This window comes from Falco peregrinus, chromosome 1 (assembly GCF_023634155.1).
Source record: "Falco peregrinus isolate bFalPer1 chromosome 1, bFalPer1.pri, whole genome shotgun sequence".
Taxonomy (NCBI): domain Eukaryota; kingdom Metazoa; phylum Chordata; class Aves; order Falconiformes; family Falconidae; genus Falco; species Falco peregrinus.
This window is the reverse complement of record NC_073721.1, coordinates 80,795,505-80,815,178: the sequence shown is the minus strand read 5'-3', so window position 1 is coordinate 80,815,178 and position 19,674 is coordinate 80,795,505. Positions and strand designations below refer to the sequence as shown.

At 35.0% G+C, this 19,674-nt stretch overlaps 1 protein-coding gene across 3 annotated transcripts in view; it reads right to left on the bottom strand.

The window, feature by feature from the left end:
- Window positions 1–19,674, bottom strand: part of UBR1 (ubiquitin protein ligase E3 component n-recognin 1) — a 75,580-nt gene that overhangs the window by 20,422 nt on the left and 35,484 nt on the right. For all 3 annotated transcript variants that reach the window (XM_055815933.1, XM_055815944.1, XM_055815937.1), the window contains exons 17-31: window positions 19,357–19,467; window positions 18,364–18,429; window positions 18,098–18,199; window positions 17,409–17,472; window positions 16,794–16,918; window positions 15,831–15,883; window positions 14,742–14,844; window positions 14,180–14,228; window positions 12,019–12,173; window positions 10,962–11,061; window positions 9,168–9,277; window positions 7,785–7,877; window positions 6,037–6,218; window positions 4,675–4,880; window positions 1,243–1,336 (exon numbers count right to left, since the gene is read on the bottom strand). In XM_055815933.1, the coding sequence (XP_055671908.1) occupies window positions 1,243–1,336; window positions 4,675–4,880; window positions 6,037–6,218; window positions 7,785–7,877; window positions 9,168–9,277; window positions 10,962–11,061; window positions 12,019–12,173; window positions 14,180–14,228; window positions 14,742–14,844; window positions 15,831–15,883; window positions 16,794–16,918; window positions 17,409–17,472; window positions 18,098–18,199; window positions 18,364–18,429; window positions 19,357–19,467 (1,613 nt within the window). The remainder of the gene's footprint in view (window positions 1–1,242; window positions 1,337–4,674; window positions 4,881–6,036; window positions 6,219–7,784; window positions 7,878–9,167; window positions 9,278–10,961; window positions 11,062–12,018; window positions 12,174–14,179; window positions 14,229–14,741; window positions 14,845–15,830; window positions 15,884–16,793; window positions 16,919–17,408; window positions 17,473–18,097; window positions 18,200–18,363; window positions 18,430–19,356; window positions 19,468–19,674) is intronic.

Below are 19,674 nucleotides of genomic sequence, written 5' to 3'. Positions count from 1 at the left end.
TTCTGTGCCATCCCGTATGAGAAGAGCCTGTTGTCCATTTTAATCCCATACACCCATACAGCAAGTCATCTTTTCTTAAAAAGAGCAAGGGAACTGAGCTCCAATGTTGCACTACTTAGATCTATGCAGATGTAGATGGATCTGCCAAGAGCAGATGTATTATACTCAAGGAACATACTTCCGTATCATTTGAAGTGTGTGCACCTATTTATTTTGTACTGATGTTGTATTGTTAAAAAAAAAATATAGACACATATTTATAGGAAAGTAATAATAAGCACTAGAAGTTTAGTCAGATTTTTTTTTTTTGAAGTAAAATGGCACAAACACAAACAACAAACCTCAAGAGACTGTTTATATCATATAACAATACAATGTAGCTTGCAACTGCATGACCCAACTATCTTTATCTGTTGATAATGTTTCAGTGGGATTATTTCTATTATTATTTCCCACTATTTATCTTGTTTAGACTTGCCAGACCTTTGTGGAGTCAAATGCTGAGAGCATTAGTTCTGATGTCCATAATCCTACAAATGTAGCTGCAACCAGGCTGACTATATTCTGCAGGCTAAGTAACTCCATCTTTTAATATTTCAGGTTTCATTCTAATCCAACACATCTGGTCTAAACTGTGGGCTCCCATCAACAACAGAAATCACTAGATCAATTGCTTAAAGTTTTTAAGCACTGCATCAACTCTTCCCTCTTACTTTTTATAGTAAGGGTTTGTTCACTGACAGAGGAGGGATGGGGAACAAATATTGAGAGATTTAACCATTCATATTCTGTTCTGAATGCTGGATTCTCATCTAAAGACTCAGTGGATTAAGTCAGCTGCATCTTTTAAGTACTGACCTGGTGACGGACTTTCAAAGTACTGTTGCTATAGAAAGCTCACCTGAAGATTTCTACTGGTTCTCATTGGATTGTTAAAAATAAGCCTACTACATACGATTTCTTATCCTTGACCAATTTTACTCCATTGGTTTTAGTTGCATAAATTCATAAGTCCTTAGAGATTCTTCTTTGGGTCATAGAAAGCACTAAAAACTTTGATGATGATTTTCTTCAAGTCAAAACTTCTCTTATGCCATATTTCATTTTTGATGAGTACAAATAGTTCTGATTCCTTAATTACATCTCCACTTACTGTACTGTGCTTTTAGCATTCACTTATATGTTTTGGAAAATAAATTAATACAAAAAAAACATTAAAAGGCTGCAAAGATACATCCTTACTTCTGCCAGCAGGCTGCGTGCATCACATGACCACAGCTTCCTGTGTGAGTCCCACAAGGTAAGTCAGGGTGCATGAAGAGAGGATCTAGTGTATCTAGAAAGATGCAGCAGAAAGAAATTACTTAAAGAACAGTAACGTAACTTCCCATCGGTACGAACAGATATGAGCACTGAACATAAGCCTTCGGATTTTATTTTCCTGCAGTTTGCACATTAAAATCCCTTTTGGCTAGCTTTTCCAGACCAATACTCCAGCAAAGTAGTCAAGAGACAAAGCCCACTTTAACTACCGAAGGCTTTCCACTAATTACAAATGAAGAGATGACAAATAGCAAATTGGTCAAGAAAAAAATAAAAGCAAAAAAAAAAAAAGAGTTCTTCAGTACTGGAATAGCTCTGTGGATGGATTCTCTATCACTGCAGTTTTTAATGTATTCATTGCTGTATTTTTAAATGAAAAAAAATAAAACTACTAAGGACAAGAAAGAGTAGGCATTCCTACAGCTAATGAGCACTGGTGAATAACAAAGCCAAGTCTATTTTTTACTAATATTTACTAATATGCAAAAATTCTTACAGAATTCTTAACAGCAAAAACATTATGAGAATGTAATGGTGTCTTTGTGCTGCATATGCACTTGAAGTGAAATTCCATTTTCCCCTTAAAAGATACCTAAATAATGCTGAGCTGAACAACAGTAGTCCTCCCAATCTCACCTGGTGCACTGTTCATGATTTGGAACAGATACACCTGAATTTGACACAATGAAAACAAAAATAAGTAATTTTTTTTAAAAAAACCCACATAGCATCCAAATTGCACTGATAATATAATTCTATTTGACAGCAGCTGAAGCTGCTTTAAATTAAATGGAGACTGAAACAAGAAAATGAACATCGGTATAACACTAATTTGTCACTATCTGCACTTCTGCTGTGGGAACAAGCATTTTCCCACTTACTTAGATCTTGAAAGAACAAAAGCTCTTACAGGCCTACTTCTAACTGACGAGCTGCAGAGGACCACGCAGCAGAGAGTAAGTGCTATGAGTAATATCCAGAAGTGGACTTAGGAAAAGGAACTTCATTTCCTTCTATGTCCAATTCCTTCAATAGCCCAACATGTCGCTGCAGAAAGCTTACAAGTGTATCTGACTACAGGAGCATAGGATTTAATTTGTACTTCAGAGTACCACAGAAAAAAGGAAGGGGGGAAAAAAAAGGATGCAGTTAGTAGATGGCCTAGATAAAAAGTCTATACAGCTGGCTCAAAATTGCCATTATCAGTCACTGTTAAAAAGAAAAATGGATCAAACTGGATTCTGTATGAGTCTGTCCTGGGTCTAGGACAATTTAGTATTTTTTAATGACCCAGAAGAGGAAACACAAAACACCTTATCAAGTGACACAACTTGGTAAAGGTCTGCAAGCATGACAGAGCACAGGGTACTACCCTACAGCCCTAGAGAAATAAAAAACAATGCTGACCCTCCCTTTTCTTTAGAGTTTTTTTGATAACATTCATGAGTGCACTTCTGAACTACATGAACACAGAATTTAAAACCATTTGCTAGACAGTAGTGTCACTGAAAAAATATCTTTCAACGCTACATGCTTATTCCTTATATATTAGTTAGCTTGAATAAGCAGGATTTGAAACAATTATTGACTCAGCTTTATAATAATATATGGGCAGATACACAGAGACTGCATATTCATTATTTAATAGGTAACAGCTATTCCATTTTTTTCTGTGTTAAAATAAATATAATCCAATTTACAGGGAAAAATGACCACTAACTTTTATTTAATATTATAGCGTGCTTGAATCGAACTACTAGTTTTATGATGTAATGTAGCCACCTTGGGGTGATGACACCTAAACAACATTTGCCCAGCCTGTATATCAAGTAGGACAGAGCCAAAAAATCTAATTAGAGAATAGATTAGTTTACCTTCTCCTTACCCACAAAACCAGTCATCCTGGTCAAAGAATTCAGGTGGCTTACTAAGCTCCTTTCTTGACAAATTCATTTTTGACAATTCTTACTGCTTTATTGTCTGTCTTTATTTTTAGTTTATAGGACAATATAAGAAATAATTACTATCATCCAACATACTTGGCATCCAGGCTGGATGGCACACGCAAATTCTCAGAACTTTCTCATTTCACTTCTGGTTTTTTGGTGGGTTTTTTAGACAAATACTTGTTTGCCCTTACTAGCTTTCTGAGATGTCAACTATCTACTATGATTTTAAAAAATAATTGAAGATTACACTGAAGACAATGGTTCTGATAAAACTTTCAGTATTACTTTAATAATTGCCAAGATGAATATGCTGAAGTTACCTATATATCATTTCAACTTTTCTTATCCTATTCTGGTCTGTATTTCTCTCTTGTTAAAATTAATCCTGCATCTGATCCTTAATTATTATTAATTATGCTTTTTCAAAAAAAGAGCAAAAAAAAATCAGTGTATACTTTTCCCTTTTCCTTCTATTTACTTTACTTTCTTCCCCTTGAGTAACTGATCAAAATCTTTCTCATGTTTAAGCAGCTGTTACTTATGAAAAATTTTTGGTTTTTATTCATGCTTCCTGCTACCAATATGCTATTATGCAACTGTAACTCATTAGTTTTTATTATTTTCTTGTATTTTTTTTTATTTATTCATGATTCTTGCTTACACTTTTCTGTATTTTTATTATGTTGATGTTTTTATTACTTTCTGGACATGAAAAAAAAAACCCACACACACACCCAAAACCAAACTAAACCAAAATTCAAATCAAAACAAAAAACTAACCTACAACAAAAAAACAACCATGGAAACAATACAAAACCCAAACCCTCCTGGGGCTGCCATATTGGCCTCCGATAATGTTCATACATTTCCTCCATATTGGGAAAATTTGTTGCTGTGCTTGAATAAACAGAACTTAACATTCTTGGATTTCTTCCAGAGTGACATTTACTACCAAATCTTTTAAATTTTATTAAATCTTCTTGTTAGATTAAAGCAATTTCTGATTTCCCAGGGACAAATGAAAATCTTTAAGTATTTCTCATTTTTAAGTTTTAAAGCAGGGGTCCTCAAACTTTTTAAGCAGGGGGCCGGCGCTTGGATGAAGTGGCAGGCAGCCATCTGCGGCTGCTTGGTTTCCCCCACCAACCCCCGGCGGGTGTGTGTGTGTGTCTGTAAATACCGGGGGCCAGATTGAAGACCCTGGGGGGCCATATCCAGCCCGTGTGCTGTAGTTTGAGGACCCCTGTTTTAAAGCATGGATTTTATAACAATTTCAAAATTTTCACCTTTTTTTTTGTAAGCCATTTAGCGATCTGACAGAGTACAGACTTTAATGAGTTTCAAGGGGTATGACCTCTAGGTACAGAGCTGCTTGTAGTCTAGAAGAAGAAAAATTGCATACCCCCTGAGAGTTCAAGAATTCTGCTCCTATTCTGAGTTAAGGCAGTTGATTTCTGGACACAGGCAGATAATACCATGGCAGCACTTTCCAACTTTACTTCCTGCTCCTCCTGACAAAGAATACAGGTCAGAACTTCTTTCTCAGCAACAGATGGACCTCGTTTGGGACCCAAAGCAATCCTTGAGTAGTCAATTGCCGAAGACATGCTGTAAGACCGTAAGTGACACAGAGATACAAAATAACCAGATGGCTTTTTCCAAGCAAACTACTTCTTCCAGGCATCTAAATATGTTGTACACTGCTAACATTCCTAGTTTTACACCGAAGTGCTTTACAAAACCAAATGATGACCAAACAATGAAGAAACACCTCAATCCTCCCTAAAATGCAGTATTCTTTAAAAACAGAAAGTAAAAGCCAGCTGAAACAGAAAAACACAATGAAATGGTTTTCATACAGTAGGAAAGTCACGAAGCTGTATTTAATGTAGATCAGATTAAATATATTTTAATCTTACAGATACGTTAAAATTGTTCCCCATTCTTAAAGAAAATATACTGGAGATGAATGCCACTACCTTAATTCAGTGGTTTGACACACAATACACTTCCACATATTTTTTTTAAATATTCCTTATTCCAGAGTTCAACAATGATTTACAGAAAATGATTAAAAATCAAAGCACACAGAAGTGTACTTTTTTGACAACAGATACCTCTATCTTCCTGATTAGTTTTGTGCAGCCCCAAGATGACCAAAATTGTGAGTTGTATTAGGTATATTGTTGCAGCATCTCTACAACAGGAGCAACCCATAACAACAGAATTACAAACAATATAAACCAAAAGTTTTCAGTGTGAAATCAGATTTTAGAAACTAGTGAACAGAAATACCAGTGACTCGAGCTACAAGAAACATTTTCTTTGTTGCAACTTAACCTTAAGGCATATGGGCTTTTATATTCTTTCCAAATCTAACACTTAAATATTCATGAAAGTTAGACAGTCACCTCCAAAATTACAGTGTTGTCAACTCAGCAGCTTTCTAACATAATTTTTCAAATGTTAAACGATGAGATGATCCATCATTTGAAAAAATAATGAATTTTCTTGTTTATCTTATGCTGCTCCACAAATGAGTCCGCTGTTCTGACATTAGCATATACATGCTAGTTTACATATATTTATATATAATTCTGTAATGGAAGATTACTTAGAAGTAAATAGAGATACAAGTTTGCTGACTGGGATGACACAATCTGTCCCTTGAATGTACTTTCAGAATTTTAAGGTAGCATAATGAACGTATGTAGAAGATAACGAACTCTTCCCATGGGAACTCTGGATTTCTGTTGTTTCTCACCTTTCTTCCTCCATAATTGCATCTTCTTTCCCCTGTGCCTCTAGTGTGTTTTCGTACAGGAGCTTATGGGTTTCAATGAAATTCCTCTGTAGCGCAGACATCTGGGCCATTATCTTCTGACGGTGCAACCTAGCTGCTTCTGCCTTTCTCTTCCGCTCAGCTTTCTCTTTGTCCTGAGTACTCTGGGTTTTACAATAAAAGAGAATAAAGAAATCACACACAACAGAGAACATCAGAAAATTAGAAGACTCTTTCCCCAACTATATGCATTCTAACCACTGAGAAATTCCTTAACTGACACGCTTTAATGATAAAAAAGAAAGTTAACTGCTGTCTGAAAAATGTAAAACAAAAATCTTAAATGTTGACTAGGTCCATTAACTTAGAGGAAAGATTTTGAGCGTTCCACAAAAGATCACTAGTACAATCCCTTGCCCAAAGACAGGATCAATAATACCTGATCCACTTTAATTAGGTGCTTGTCCGTTCTTAAGAAACTTCAGTAAGGTAACATCACAAGCCTCCTCCAGTGTTGTGTTATTCTCCCCATAAGCCAAGCCCCTACTGAGTATTCAGTACCTCCTTTGCAGGAATTCAAGAAAAATTTATCTTGAACTATGCACGACACGAAGAACGTTCCTACATTTTTGTGTCAGCATTTTATGCATCTGAAGATTGTATTTTCCCCCTATTCTTCTTTATTGTAGACTGGGAAACTCTTCTTCCAGTATTTCCTCACCTACCATGTTTTCAAAAACTATAAACAAAGTATTTATATGCTCTGGAAATGCAGAATTCAAAACCCACAGACTTAATTAAAACATACAGAACCTAACTCTAATTATTCAATTACTTAGAGACAATTCAGCGTTATACACATTGCTTCCATTCACAGTGGTATTACTTTTTGAGGAAACAACAAATTGCTTCACAAGTAGTGGAACTGTGTCTCATTTCTTACTGACTTTTGTATTTTGTTCCCTTACCTTACTAGATATCACAGGACACCTTTCTAAAAAAAGAAACACGGCGGATGCTTGATAAGTTTAGAGCTATGCATGCAATGACTAGCCAAGAAATTGTTTGGCAGTGAGCTGTTGCCAAACAGAATGTGCAAGAGCAAACTGGCTTGTCTTTGTACACTGCCTAAGGGTAACTGGATTCTTCTTTTCTATTCAACTGCCAATTTAAACAAACAAAAAAGGAATTCATGGGACTGCAGTAATCTTTGAAATCTCCATTTCACTCTGTAATCTGGCCACTGGATTCGGAAGTTATTTTGAGGGAAGTGTGTAGAGACTGATAAAAAGACAGAATAATCACCTAAGCTTGACATCTTTATACAATCAAAGCAAAGCAGATCAACCTCTTCATAGGTCACATACAAGACATCATGTTAAGTGGATTTGTATTTCTAATTATTGCACCATGTAAACATCATAGAAAAGGTGGTCAAATCACAAAGATAGAGAGAAATTAATACAAATTACTTTTTCACCCCCCTCCGTTGTTTCACTTAATTTGGAAGTACAACCAAAACCACATTAGCTGTTGATAATTCCATGAAACGTGCTTAGCGTAAATTTCAATTATTAAAATTATTAATCCTATTTTTAGGCAATGTATCAGAAATTAATATTTATAAAACTGTCATTTAAGGTAGCAATAAATTTAGGCAACTTTTTGAAAACAGCCATTCAAAACATTAAATGCAAGGCTTCCATAGAACATGGTTTTTTTGTTATTACCTCATCACCTTTTGTAGCTTCTGAGCCTGATGTAGCTGCTACTACTGTTGTCACACTGGATTTTTCTCTCATTCTTTTCACTGTCTCAAACATCTAGGAATAGAAACTTAGATGTTAAAAATAAAACTGATTAAAGATCCTGATACTTTGTTTCACATTATTTTCAGATTTTGATATGGATGAAGCCAACTGCCATACTCCTAAATAACAAAAACATAACATAACAAAAATAACGGTCTAACAGACCGTAATGTGCATCCTGTAACACTGCTGTGTCTGTATCCTAAACCTGACGAGCACTGCTCAATGTGAAGGGAAGTATAATTGTTCCCAACTTTTCAGTCTTCTGGCACTAATTCTGCTAAACAGCTGAAGATTCCATACATTAGAAACATGGATAGAGGCTGCTAGCTTATTTCAAATAGGTGAGATGTGGATCACCTCATGGAAATAGTCACTGAAATCATGCAAACACCTATACATCTGGAACATCAAGAAAGCTTTCTAGCATGTGTCCAATTAGCTAAAACTGAGCCTTCAATTTTAATTTACTACTTTCTCCAGCTATCTTTAACAAGCATCTTGAAGTCTGGGTAATATTAAATATCCTACATTTACTATACATATAATTAAAAAATTACATGTACTTAGTACACTTTTACTTTTGCCCTTAGAATTTTAGAGGAATAACTTCTCCAAAAAAATTTTCAAACCTGCCTCCCTAATGTACAAGGGCAGTCCAATGTTAGTAGCTGAGGATAATTTTGGAACCCTACTATGGATTCTTACTCTCTTTTCCAAGAGCACCGTCTTCTACATTTGCCACCTAAACCAGGAAGCCCAAAATGCAACAGCACAGCAGTATTACTGCTAAGCAGAAGCAGCAGCCTCCTACACTGGAGAAGGTGTCACAGCTCCAGAGGTTTTTCCCTTCTCTTACTGGGTAATGGCAAGCAGTTGGATGGAAAAAATCCACAGGCCAAACGTACAATGTGGCCATTAGTCACATCCACATGACTCAAGTCTTACTACAAGCAGCCTCTAAAATGCTTTCCCAATTAATGTAAGTTTTACTTATCACTTGCTGTTATTTTGCAGCATATGAGGAATAAAGTTTATGCATTAAAAATATCATTACTGGAATGAGTTGTCTAAGCAAAAATTGACCCAATACTTGAAAGTAGCAATAGCAAGTAAAATGGACACATTAACACAGTATTCAATAGACCATCTCATCTGGGGAAAAAATGTTCCATCAGATTAAGCTTCTCAAGAAATCACTGCAGCTGTAAACACTGGGTTATGTGCAGGAATCATCGCTTCTTCAATGAAAGTTTCCTAAATTACTAAACCAAGATCATTCCTATCTCCCCCCTTGTGTACCTGCAGTATCCAATTGACTGTGTCCTTCTGTGCCTCTAACTGAGGAACTCTCTTTAATTTTTCCAAAAGCATTAACACGTTCACAGCATTCAAGGCTGAGCTTCCCATTCCTTTACAAAGTAAAGAACAACAGAAAAGCATGGGTCTTGAGGGGAAAAAACCTCAGCATTTCAATGTATTTGTAACTATGGAAATGCCTTAAAACATTGCTAATTACGTAATACAAACATGAATACAATCTGTGTAGTTACATTTCTGTTTTAATTTCGTCTGTTTATTTCACTTAAACATAGTATAATCCTTCTTCACCCCTCGTATATCAATCATTTTTGCTCCTTCCAGAAGTACAGACAAAACCAAAATTGCCTTTTGCTTCAAATAGAAGTTGTAAAGATGTTATAGTTTACATAAGTTTGCTAACAGCCCAGTGCACAAGTCTATTTCTATCACAAAAAATATTATAATTACAGTAATTATTTGCTTCTTCACACCTAGGCCATTCTCTAACATGATTTAAAATTGACACCATTCTCTGCCATTGCATTTCTTTTGCAGCACTTCCCATTTGAAATTAATTTGCATGTTTTTAGAAGAGAGACAAACATTTAAATAGCATTGGAGTTTTAAATCACTTCTCAATAAGAGTTTTCTTAAAAAAATACTGATTATTTTTGCATGCCTTATGTATAAACGGGGCTTTTGTTTGTCTGGTTATGCAAAACTAAAGCTGGCAAACAATTCTGTAATGTCTCAATTGTAATTCCTTTTAGTGTATTCCTGTAGTCGACATGAAGCTTCTTAAACAGAAATACATTCAGCGTGACGATAACAATTCTTGTTGCTCAACAGTAAGAAAAAAATCAAAAATAAAAAAAGTGAAATGGGAGTGCTTTTCAAACTCAGTAACACCTGTTTACACAACATTTTTGAAAAACTAAAGAAAGGCAGTTCAGCAGCTTTATGTATTTATTTACCTAGGAGGTATTTAAAACAAGTGTAAATGTGGTGCTTACAACACGGTTTAGTGGTGGACTTGCCAGTACTAGGTTAATGATTGGACTATGACCTTAAAGGTCTTTTTCAATCTACGTAATCCTATGATTCTATAATTTTACTTCACATTCCTCATCTCTGTTTCACCTCTGAAGTGACAATTATGTCTAGCTTGATAATGGAATCTTTATTATTTATTCTTACACAGTGAAGCAGAAACTCTAGATAAGATTATTTGGAAAATGTAGATTCCAGCTCACACTCACTAGTCTCGAATGTAAGATTACGAAGTGCTCTGTAGGGATTTGGAAAAGTAAAGAAAGAAAAAAAGTATTCAAGTGGCTTCACAGCCACTAACTTTTGCTTCTATTACCAGTACCATAGTAAAAAACTAACTTGCAGGTAAATCAGTAATTGTACAGCTCAGGAGTAAAAAAGATGGTGACAGTTCACTTAAATCCACTGTCATTTCTCAAGTTCTTAGCTCCCATTTCAATCATGTTCTTGTCAAGGAAGAACCACTTTCAGTTATGTAACACTACTATTACTTTTCCTTTTCTCTTCCAGAAAGAGAAGCACACCCCCTTTTCAACATATCTGGCAACCAAGAAAACAGGAAGCTAGTCCAAACATGGTTTCTTCATTATTTAAAATACTTATTTTATCATGTTTTAATTCTACAGCAAAAAGTAAATCCTTTCTATCTAAAAATCACCAAACACTTTCTTCTACTCTATTTTTGTCCTCACAAAATCACATTTGCCTAATATACTTCGCTCTTTTAAAGAAAATGAAACATACGTGTTGCTTTGTGATAAAAATCAAAGGTTACTTCCTCTTCTGGAGACTTCTGTAACTGCTGCTTCTCTTCTAATAACCCTAAAGAAAGGAGATGAAGCACCTAAAAAAAGTAAGTATCATTCACTGTTAGATGTCTGGAAAAACAGCATATAAAATTAATATGTTTAGTATAGTTCTGTACTATATGCTGATTATATCCATGACAAAACACAGAAATGAGAAAAAGTGCTGAGATTGTACGTGGACAGTGAAATCACAACTCACAATATAATTTTCCTGCATATTACTTGCACTAAACCTAATAAATTTGCACACGCTTTACATTAGTAACATATGGATCTTGTAATAAATTCTTATCAGCAAAATCTTTGGTTATTTCCATAATCCAACGATTAGCAGGTAAGTCAAAGTGATTAAATAATCTAGACACTTTAATTAACAGAACTGATTAATTCAATCAGTTTGTAACTTCAGGTCCTAATCCTATAAATACTTAAAAAAACAAAACAAAAAAAAAAGCACCCACAAAAAGAACTTCACAACATCAGTAATTCCTTTTTTCTTAAAGCATAAAGTCACTGTGGTAAAATCCAATGTCTAAATACTTCCAAAATTTTATTATTTCATGGCTAAGGCCCCGAAGACATTTACTTATTTGGAGACTCTGCAGCTTACAAGATGAAGCAACTCCAATTTTTTTAAGGTGATTAAAGGGTTACTTATTTGCATACGAAGTTTCAAGAAAAAGATGAAGTAAGGAGAATTACGTATTGAAACAGCTTCAGTGATGAGGCAACACAGAGGGGAAAGCAAAGTAGAAAACTGAAGAATATTCCCAATTTAGATATTATTGCATTTCACTTATCTATTTTACAGTGGAGGTAAATAATTAGAAATATTTTCTTTCTTGGTAACATTTATGAAAAGATGTTTGGGCACAAAAAGTAAGTTCTTATCATTCCAATTTAAAGTTCATCTTTACACATTTTGATCTCATCATAAGCAAACATGGTCAACACAGGAATGACCATAGGAAGACGACCAAAGCCAACCATACCATTTGGATCATAGCCTCGGTCCACAAGTGGGTCTCCAGTTCTACTGCTCTCTGAAGAACAGTCCGCAGTATGTGCATCATAACATCACAGTTCAGAATCCTCACCACATTGCTGAATGCAGGACAGAAGTCTGGAGGAGGTGGTGGTGGCAATGCTAGAAAACAGACATGCGCAAATATATTAACAAACTGGCACCTCAAAGGTTGCAGGCAAAAAGCAGAGAGCAAACACACGTATCCCAGTGAAAGGACAAATGGACTTTTAAATTAATAAAACCACGCTCAAACACACTTGTTTGCCTAAGTCAGCTTTTATCTTTAGCAAAACTAAGTACTTTTAGTAAGTTCTTATAAAACACATGCAAGCTAAGCTAAACAATCGATCCGAAGTGTTTAATTTTACCTGTAAATGCAAATATTTAATTTTTTACACTGCCTTATTTATGTATCACTAATAAACATAGTGTTTGTGTTTTGCATCAGATATCAAGTTTTTAAGTAGTTAAAGAACAGTGAGCAGTGGATCTTCCAGAGTGTGATGTCTCACATTACAGTGTCCCATGCTTAATGTGGCTGGATGTTTAAATTCTTCCTGCTACTGGGCCATCCCGATAATTTCTAAGTACATTTTCTGAGCTAATATTGAAACTGTGTGATGTGGTATCTCACCCAGAAGCCACCTGGAATCTTGGCAGCTACTAACAGCAGCTCAATTAATGCTGCAACCTTTCCCTAACTGGAAGCATTGACTTAAGCCTTCTCTTGGTACCTGGATGCCTCTTTTCTGAAAACTTCCATGAACACAGTGTCTCTGAAACCATCAATCTTTTGACAATTTAGACTAAATGAATTATAAAAACTTACTGACAAAGACAACACAGCTACACAAAAGCATATGCACAAAGTATAAGCAACAAAACGGGTAGCCTCAGGGGAACACACATTAATATAAAGTTATCTTTGTATTTTGGAGCTGTACTGACTGATTACATGAATGTGAGTTTCTGACACAGTATTTGCATTTAAAGTTCCACAAAATAAACATCCTTGCTAACATTTTAGAGCTGCTGAAGTGAAGGGGGGGGATGGACGGTGCAGAACATTGAAAAGTTACTAATGAAAACGTGACAACTGTATAAAACAAGAAGTGGAGAAAGAAACCAAAAGTAATCCAGAGATATTTTTTCCCCTTTTTTTTTTCCAGCTGTCATATTCCGAGTTACTTTAAACCGAGGGAAATTACATTTTTTTCCAAAGAGAATCTGATTCCTGATTTATTTGTGTCCCTCCTAAATGACAATACCAATTAATTCTTCTTCAGTTCCATTTTTTCAAGTGAAAGGAACTCAAAGCAAATAAAATTTACTCAGAATGAATTTTAGTCATCTTGGGTATGAAATGCTGTAGTTCCCCTGATAGTACACAAAAATCAAAATATACTTCAGATTAGGAAGTAAAGATTAAGGTATTCAACTGGAAGGGCAATCTGGGAAAAAAAAATACTTTTATCTGTTGCAACTTAAAAAAGCAGGTGATAGCTGATTTTATTAAATTGTTCACTGTACTTATTCATTCAGCTTACAAAGTCTTCCTCAAATCAACTCAATTAATGCTCATGACTTAAATAGGTAACAGTAAACTCAAAAGGAAAACACACTTGTGTTACAACAGAAACATGGGGGTTTACTGTTACACATATTTGTAGCTTCTAAAAAATAAAATTTTGATTTATAAAACCTAAGTCTCAAGCTACTTACAGAATGGATACGAGCACTAGTTCCTGTGGCAGCCTTCTCTACATGACATTATTATGTCTCAACACTGCACTAACTAAAAATAAACTTTTGCCTCCTAGTTACTCCTCCATAGAAACTTCAAGATGTTAATTTTGTCAATGGATACTATGCCATGTTTGTTTACATGGAAACTAAAAATTCCAAAATCTCTATCTTTGTTAAAAAAAAAAAAAAAAGGGGGGGGGGGGTGGGGGAAGATAAAAGCTAACAGCAGTTAATTAATTACAATTACTACACATCACAACGAACAATATGAACTCAACTATCCACAATTAAGTCACATTTCCCACAGCTCATTTTATATGCACAACTACATACACTACTGACTTATCACATTTGTTGAGTCATCAGTTTCAAATTTTTACCTTCATCTCTGTTTTCTTGTTTTCTTCTTTTCTTTTGTGTATGCTCAGCCTACAGAAAAAGTAGTGTTGTTACATCAGTACTTCTACAGAAGTACAGAATGAAGCAATTAGAAATCCTAAACTGGAAATGTGGGAAGATACATAATCAATACTTGGTCATTTAACTAGAATCTTGTCTGAAATCTGTTTAACAACAATGCATTTTATTTCAATTAGTAGCAGATATAAAACAATTGGACATACTTGCTTCCTCAGCATGAGTTACAAAAGATAAATTTGGGGTTTTCCAGTTCAAAGAGATATCATACTTTGCTCTTTAGCATAAACAGTTAACAGAGTTAACACAGAAGTCACTTCAGTGACAACACTAATGCAAACCACCCACATGAATTTGTATTAACAATTTGAACTTCATTAGAGGTTTGGTTTTGAAGTTAGCTGCATATGCTCTTTACTGAATCAGTTTCTTTAAACACCATTAATTCCTTTGATTGAACAAACTTCTTTAGATGTTGATATGTACTATTTTTTAACCTTTGAGAGTGAATCTTACACTGCTCACCTTGCTGTGCTGGGTCTTAGTATAGTGATAAAAGAACATATTGAATTCCTTCAAGCACTCATCTTTCAGTTCATAAACTCCATGGCCAGACACACCTGGTTTCCTTACAGAGAAATATTTCATGATATACAGATTAATAATTTATGTTCAGCACATATTTAAATGTAAACACACCAGTGACACAATTTATTCTCTAAGGAAGTGCTAGTAAGAAATGGAATAGTGATGGTTGCTTCATTAACTTAAAAGCACAGAGTGAGTACAGCATTCAGTCTTTCAAGACTGCTTACTTCTGTAAATCCTACCCAAAAGCAAAATGTTTCTAGTCTACACCAGCTACAGCACACCACATAGCCTCTGACAGGTAAATTCTTTTTAACTTCATGGCTTAGAATTTCAGACATTGGATGTTACTGTAAAAAGAAAATTACTTTTTTAACCAAGATACAAAACGAGTAATATGAACTTTCCAGCTAGTGAGATTTTTTTGAACCTTCCATACAATTCCCAAAGCAAAATTCCCACTTACACCTATAGCTGCCCTTGATTAAACACACACAAGCGAAACACATGAAATTTCAAATAAGGTATACTAAAATAATTAAAAGACATTTTTGTGACAAAAATAGCAGACATTTGAACTACTTTTTCTCAACTGCTACAATCGGTTGTTCTATATATATTAAAAAAAAAAATAACTCCCATCTGAAAGTTACAGCAAGTTAGCAACTAATTAACTTCTAAACCAATGATTAGGTGGGGACTGTCAAAGGTACAATGACCTGTTACAGTTCCAGCCACCTTTGACACAAAATTAACTTTTTAAGACTTGCCCACTAGGATTTGAGGTTACTAAACTCCTGAGACTCCCTCAAGCTGAATTTGAAGACTGACAAGGGCAAAAAGAGAGCAGCAGCAGGTTTGGATATTCCATAAGCTTTTCTTTCCTATGTATATTTGAAAGCATACGTATTTCCAAGACAGCAAATATTAGCTGAACAGATACTGTGCAGTGCAGTTTGTTTAACCCATATAATGTAACAGAATTATTTCATGTTCAAGACTTATAAAACAATATTAAAAACTTACTTAAATGTAGCCACTTTATCAATTACTTTCTCCAAGCCAGTTTCATTGTTCTCCTGGTAAAAAATTTAGTTTGGGATAAATACATAATGATTCAAATATCTTCAGTATTATGCTAGGTGTAACAAAAATAGACATACAGATTTAGATCAGTTCTCTAATTCATGAATTAATATATTTTGCCCACTGTTATTCAGAAAGCAGATATTCATAATTGGTACTTCCTTGTAACATGTCAAAGAGAATACTATCATTTAATCATGTAAAATTTCATTTGTAAGAGTGATCTCCAGAAACAAAGCCGTGTCTTACCCAACCTCAATGAAGGGGAAAACAGAGTTTTAGTCTTTTAAAACAGTATTCCAGGCTATTTAATTTACAATAAAACTGAGGGGGGTTTGCATCGATTGCCAGGCCTGAAAACTTGCACAGGTTATAAAACCTAATCCACATCCCTCTCCTTTGCTTGAATTTTGAAAAGTTGGAATATAATGGCAGGAAAATCCGTGCTTTCAAATAGACCTGTAGAATACTTGACTTCCAATGGATCTGTACAGGTTTAAGTGATCAAAATTACAGGATCAAATTTATTGATAGTACACAGGGCAGAGTGGAATCCAACTGCATGGTCCTACAGGGCCAAAAGAGAAAATAATTTTTAAACTTTTCTTTTTCAATCTAGGAGAACTACAGCTGAATATCCTAAAAAATTCTACCTCTTCATCAAAACCCACAATCTCCATACAAGCCTTTTCAGATTGTACCATACTCAAATCTATGACATCTACCTTTAAATCAGTAAGGTGTGTAAGACCCTTTGTCATGCCATTTTGTAATTCTGAAACCAACAACTGAGCTTTATAACAGAAATAAAATGCTTCCATATAAAGATATGGAAGCTAAAGAAGAAAAAGACATAAAACAAGAAAAAGTAAATTAACAGGAAAAAAATAAACCAGGACTCACATTTTCAGGCAAGGACTTGGTAATTGCACTGTGAGCCATTGGTTCAATACATAACAGATGGATAATTTCTCTCATAATAACATCTTCTTTTGTCACATTACTCACTCCAGGCACATATCTTTCCCCTACCAGAGTGAATCAAAAGGAGAAGAACAGCAAACATGACAGTTACAAAGCAATTCTGAATTCTGCTTAGAGGTAATGCTATTGCTGAGGTATTTCATAGTATAAGCTTGCATTTGCCAGAAACCTAACCAGAGGTAATGCTATTGCTGAGGTATTTCATAGTTAAAGCTTGCATTTGCCAGAAACCTAACCCCAAATGTCTTGAGAAGAAAAATGTTTTTTAGCCTAGCTTCCTAAGAAAATCGGTCGACATGGGAGTTATCTCTTCTTATGCTACTTTAATAGTCAATTATGAAGTTACTTAACAGCTTTTTTCACTATGCAACCCCTATTGATTCTGGCTGACAAATACTTGTGTTACTGAACAATCTATTTAAAATAGGCATACTGCCGTATCCTCTCCATACCACCTATGTTAAACAAAGTCATTAAGCCTATTTTGTCAAACTGTAATAACCCAATACTTCAACAGAGAGAAATGAAACTTACCCACAACGTAGATGAGAATCTGTAGCATCTCTTCTATTAACACATTACATTGTTTGATCAAATCCTACAAGAGTTAGAGAAATCATTTAAAAAAGCAAAACAAACACCAAAAAACCAACCAAACGAACAACACCAAGCAGGAAAATCCATCAAACAACACGGAGCTCAGCCTTCAGATGCACTACTTTGCCAAAGCACCATAATGTAAGAAGAAAACTCCATTCTAACAAGTTGGGAAAATGTCTGTGCTTGTAGAGGAAATACTATTCCACAATGGAACTGCAAGATTCACACGCAGGAAAAGAAGTGACAGCTAAAAGAGTATCCCAGATAAAGGATTTTATGAAAGTTCAAGCCTCAAGAAGTAGCACAACAATCCAAGGAACTTCCAGCCAAAGCAAGAATACATAATACGGCTTAAGAGACATAGAAATTTTATAGGTAAGTAATTTACATGGAATTTGGTAGATGCCCTATGAAATAAAGGTCAAAGAGGGCAAAACCTGTTAATTTTAAATAAACTCCTACAAATTCTGATTTCAAATCAGTTATCTAACAACTAGATCCTGTGTTGACTGACTTTTAGTGTGGTCATAAAAATGCAGTTATCACCAGTAGCTAGTTTTTCTTATTAAAGTTCTGTAAATTCAAAGCAAAAAAATTAATCAGCAGAAACACTTGGCACTTACCTGATCTTTGGTGGGCTTGATCTTTTTGAAAGCATCAGCAAGCTCATATCTCTGCAATATCAGCAGGAGGAACTGGTTTGGATCCATAAGGGATGCACCTATCTATCAAAAAACCCAAACTAATATTAATATCAGTTACTACTACAGTTCTTCATTAATTATGAAAAATACTTTACCAAGAAAAATGTTTACAATCATACAAATCTAGTTCAAAGGAATTCCATGACAATTTTGAGTCAAGCAAGCAACGATTCAGAACATTATACCTGGAGCATGATGATGTCTTTATCATACATCTCTTCTCTGCATTTAACATCTTGATAATAGAATACCTGAGGAAGAGGAAAACAAAATTGAAGTAGAGAAGTAATACACTATCAAATGCATACCGATTAATGACTGAAGCTTTTTTAAACTGTACAGCACCTCTATTAAGGGAAAGTCTCATGCTTCTTTCAAAACAAATATGTACTTTGATGGAAGTTAAAAATGTTTTTTCACTTATCCAGAGAAAGCCTATGCTGTACTTTTTCATACCGCCACCCAAGACAACATAATTCTAATGGCTGCTACTGATTAAAGTCAAAATATCCTCCTTCTCGTACCCCAGTTGTCAGAGATACAACTCTACAGGGGGGTAGCAGTATTTACTTTGATTGCAGCAAAGGGTCCTGTGAAAGGGAAACTCAGAGAACTTCTGCCAAAAGAAAAAAAAAAGTGAAGCCAAAGCAGGCAAAATACAAGTACTTTAGGGCAGACTCTTCCTTTTACCTTCACTCTTGCAACAAAAAAGCCCGCAAGTATTATAAAATGTTTGTTATATCCAGTTATATTGCACTGAAAAGTTTAGTATGAGTTTACATCGATTTAACTTTTGCATATGACTACCATAAACTGAGAGATTCTTCTAACATTTTCTTATAAGCAACAGTACTAACAGTATTTATGCAGTGATTTCTTCCTAAGATCTGCAAGTAGTTTACCAGTAGATGTCAGTAACAAACACCATTTCACAGAGTCAGAAAGAGTCATAAGAGAGATGAAAATATTTGTGTAATATGGGGAGACAAGCCACTGATAAAGCTGGAAATAAAACCAAGTCATCTAAACTCCGACCTAGAAACCTTTCTATTTAGTGTGAGAATGACCCCCATGACCTTTTTATGCACCGGATGAAACCACCACTGGGAGCATTACTGAGAAACACTTGCATACATCGACAGGACTGACCAATTCACTACTGAAAATTATAAGAATACCTGGCTTATCAGTGAGAGCCCATTCCTTCTCCACATCTCTGCAGAAACCTGAGCAACCAAGACAAGACATCGCAAAGGATATTCTACTAGCAATTCCACTTGAAATTCTTCCTAAAATTTAAAAAAGGAAAAGAAAAATCAAGCAATAATGAGTCTGTCAGTGATTTTTAAAGTGTAAGTCCTAATGAACAAAGACATACTGACAGTTGCTAAATAACTTGTGTGTGTGCCATGAAAATTACAGGATAAAATTTTAGGATTTCTCATTCCCAGAGTATAAATCACAAACACTCGGGGGCTGGGGGGAAGGAAGGGAGG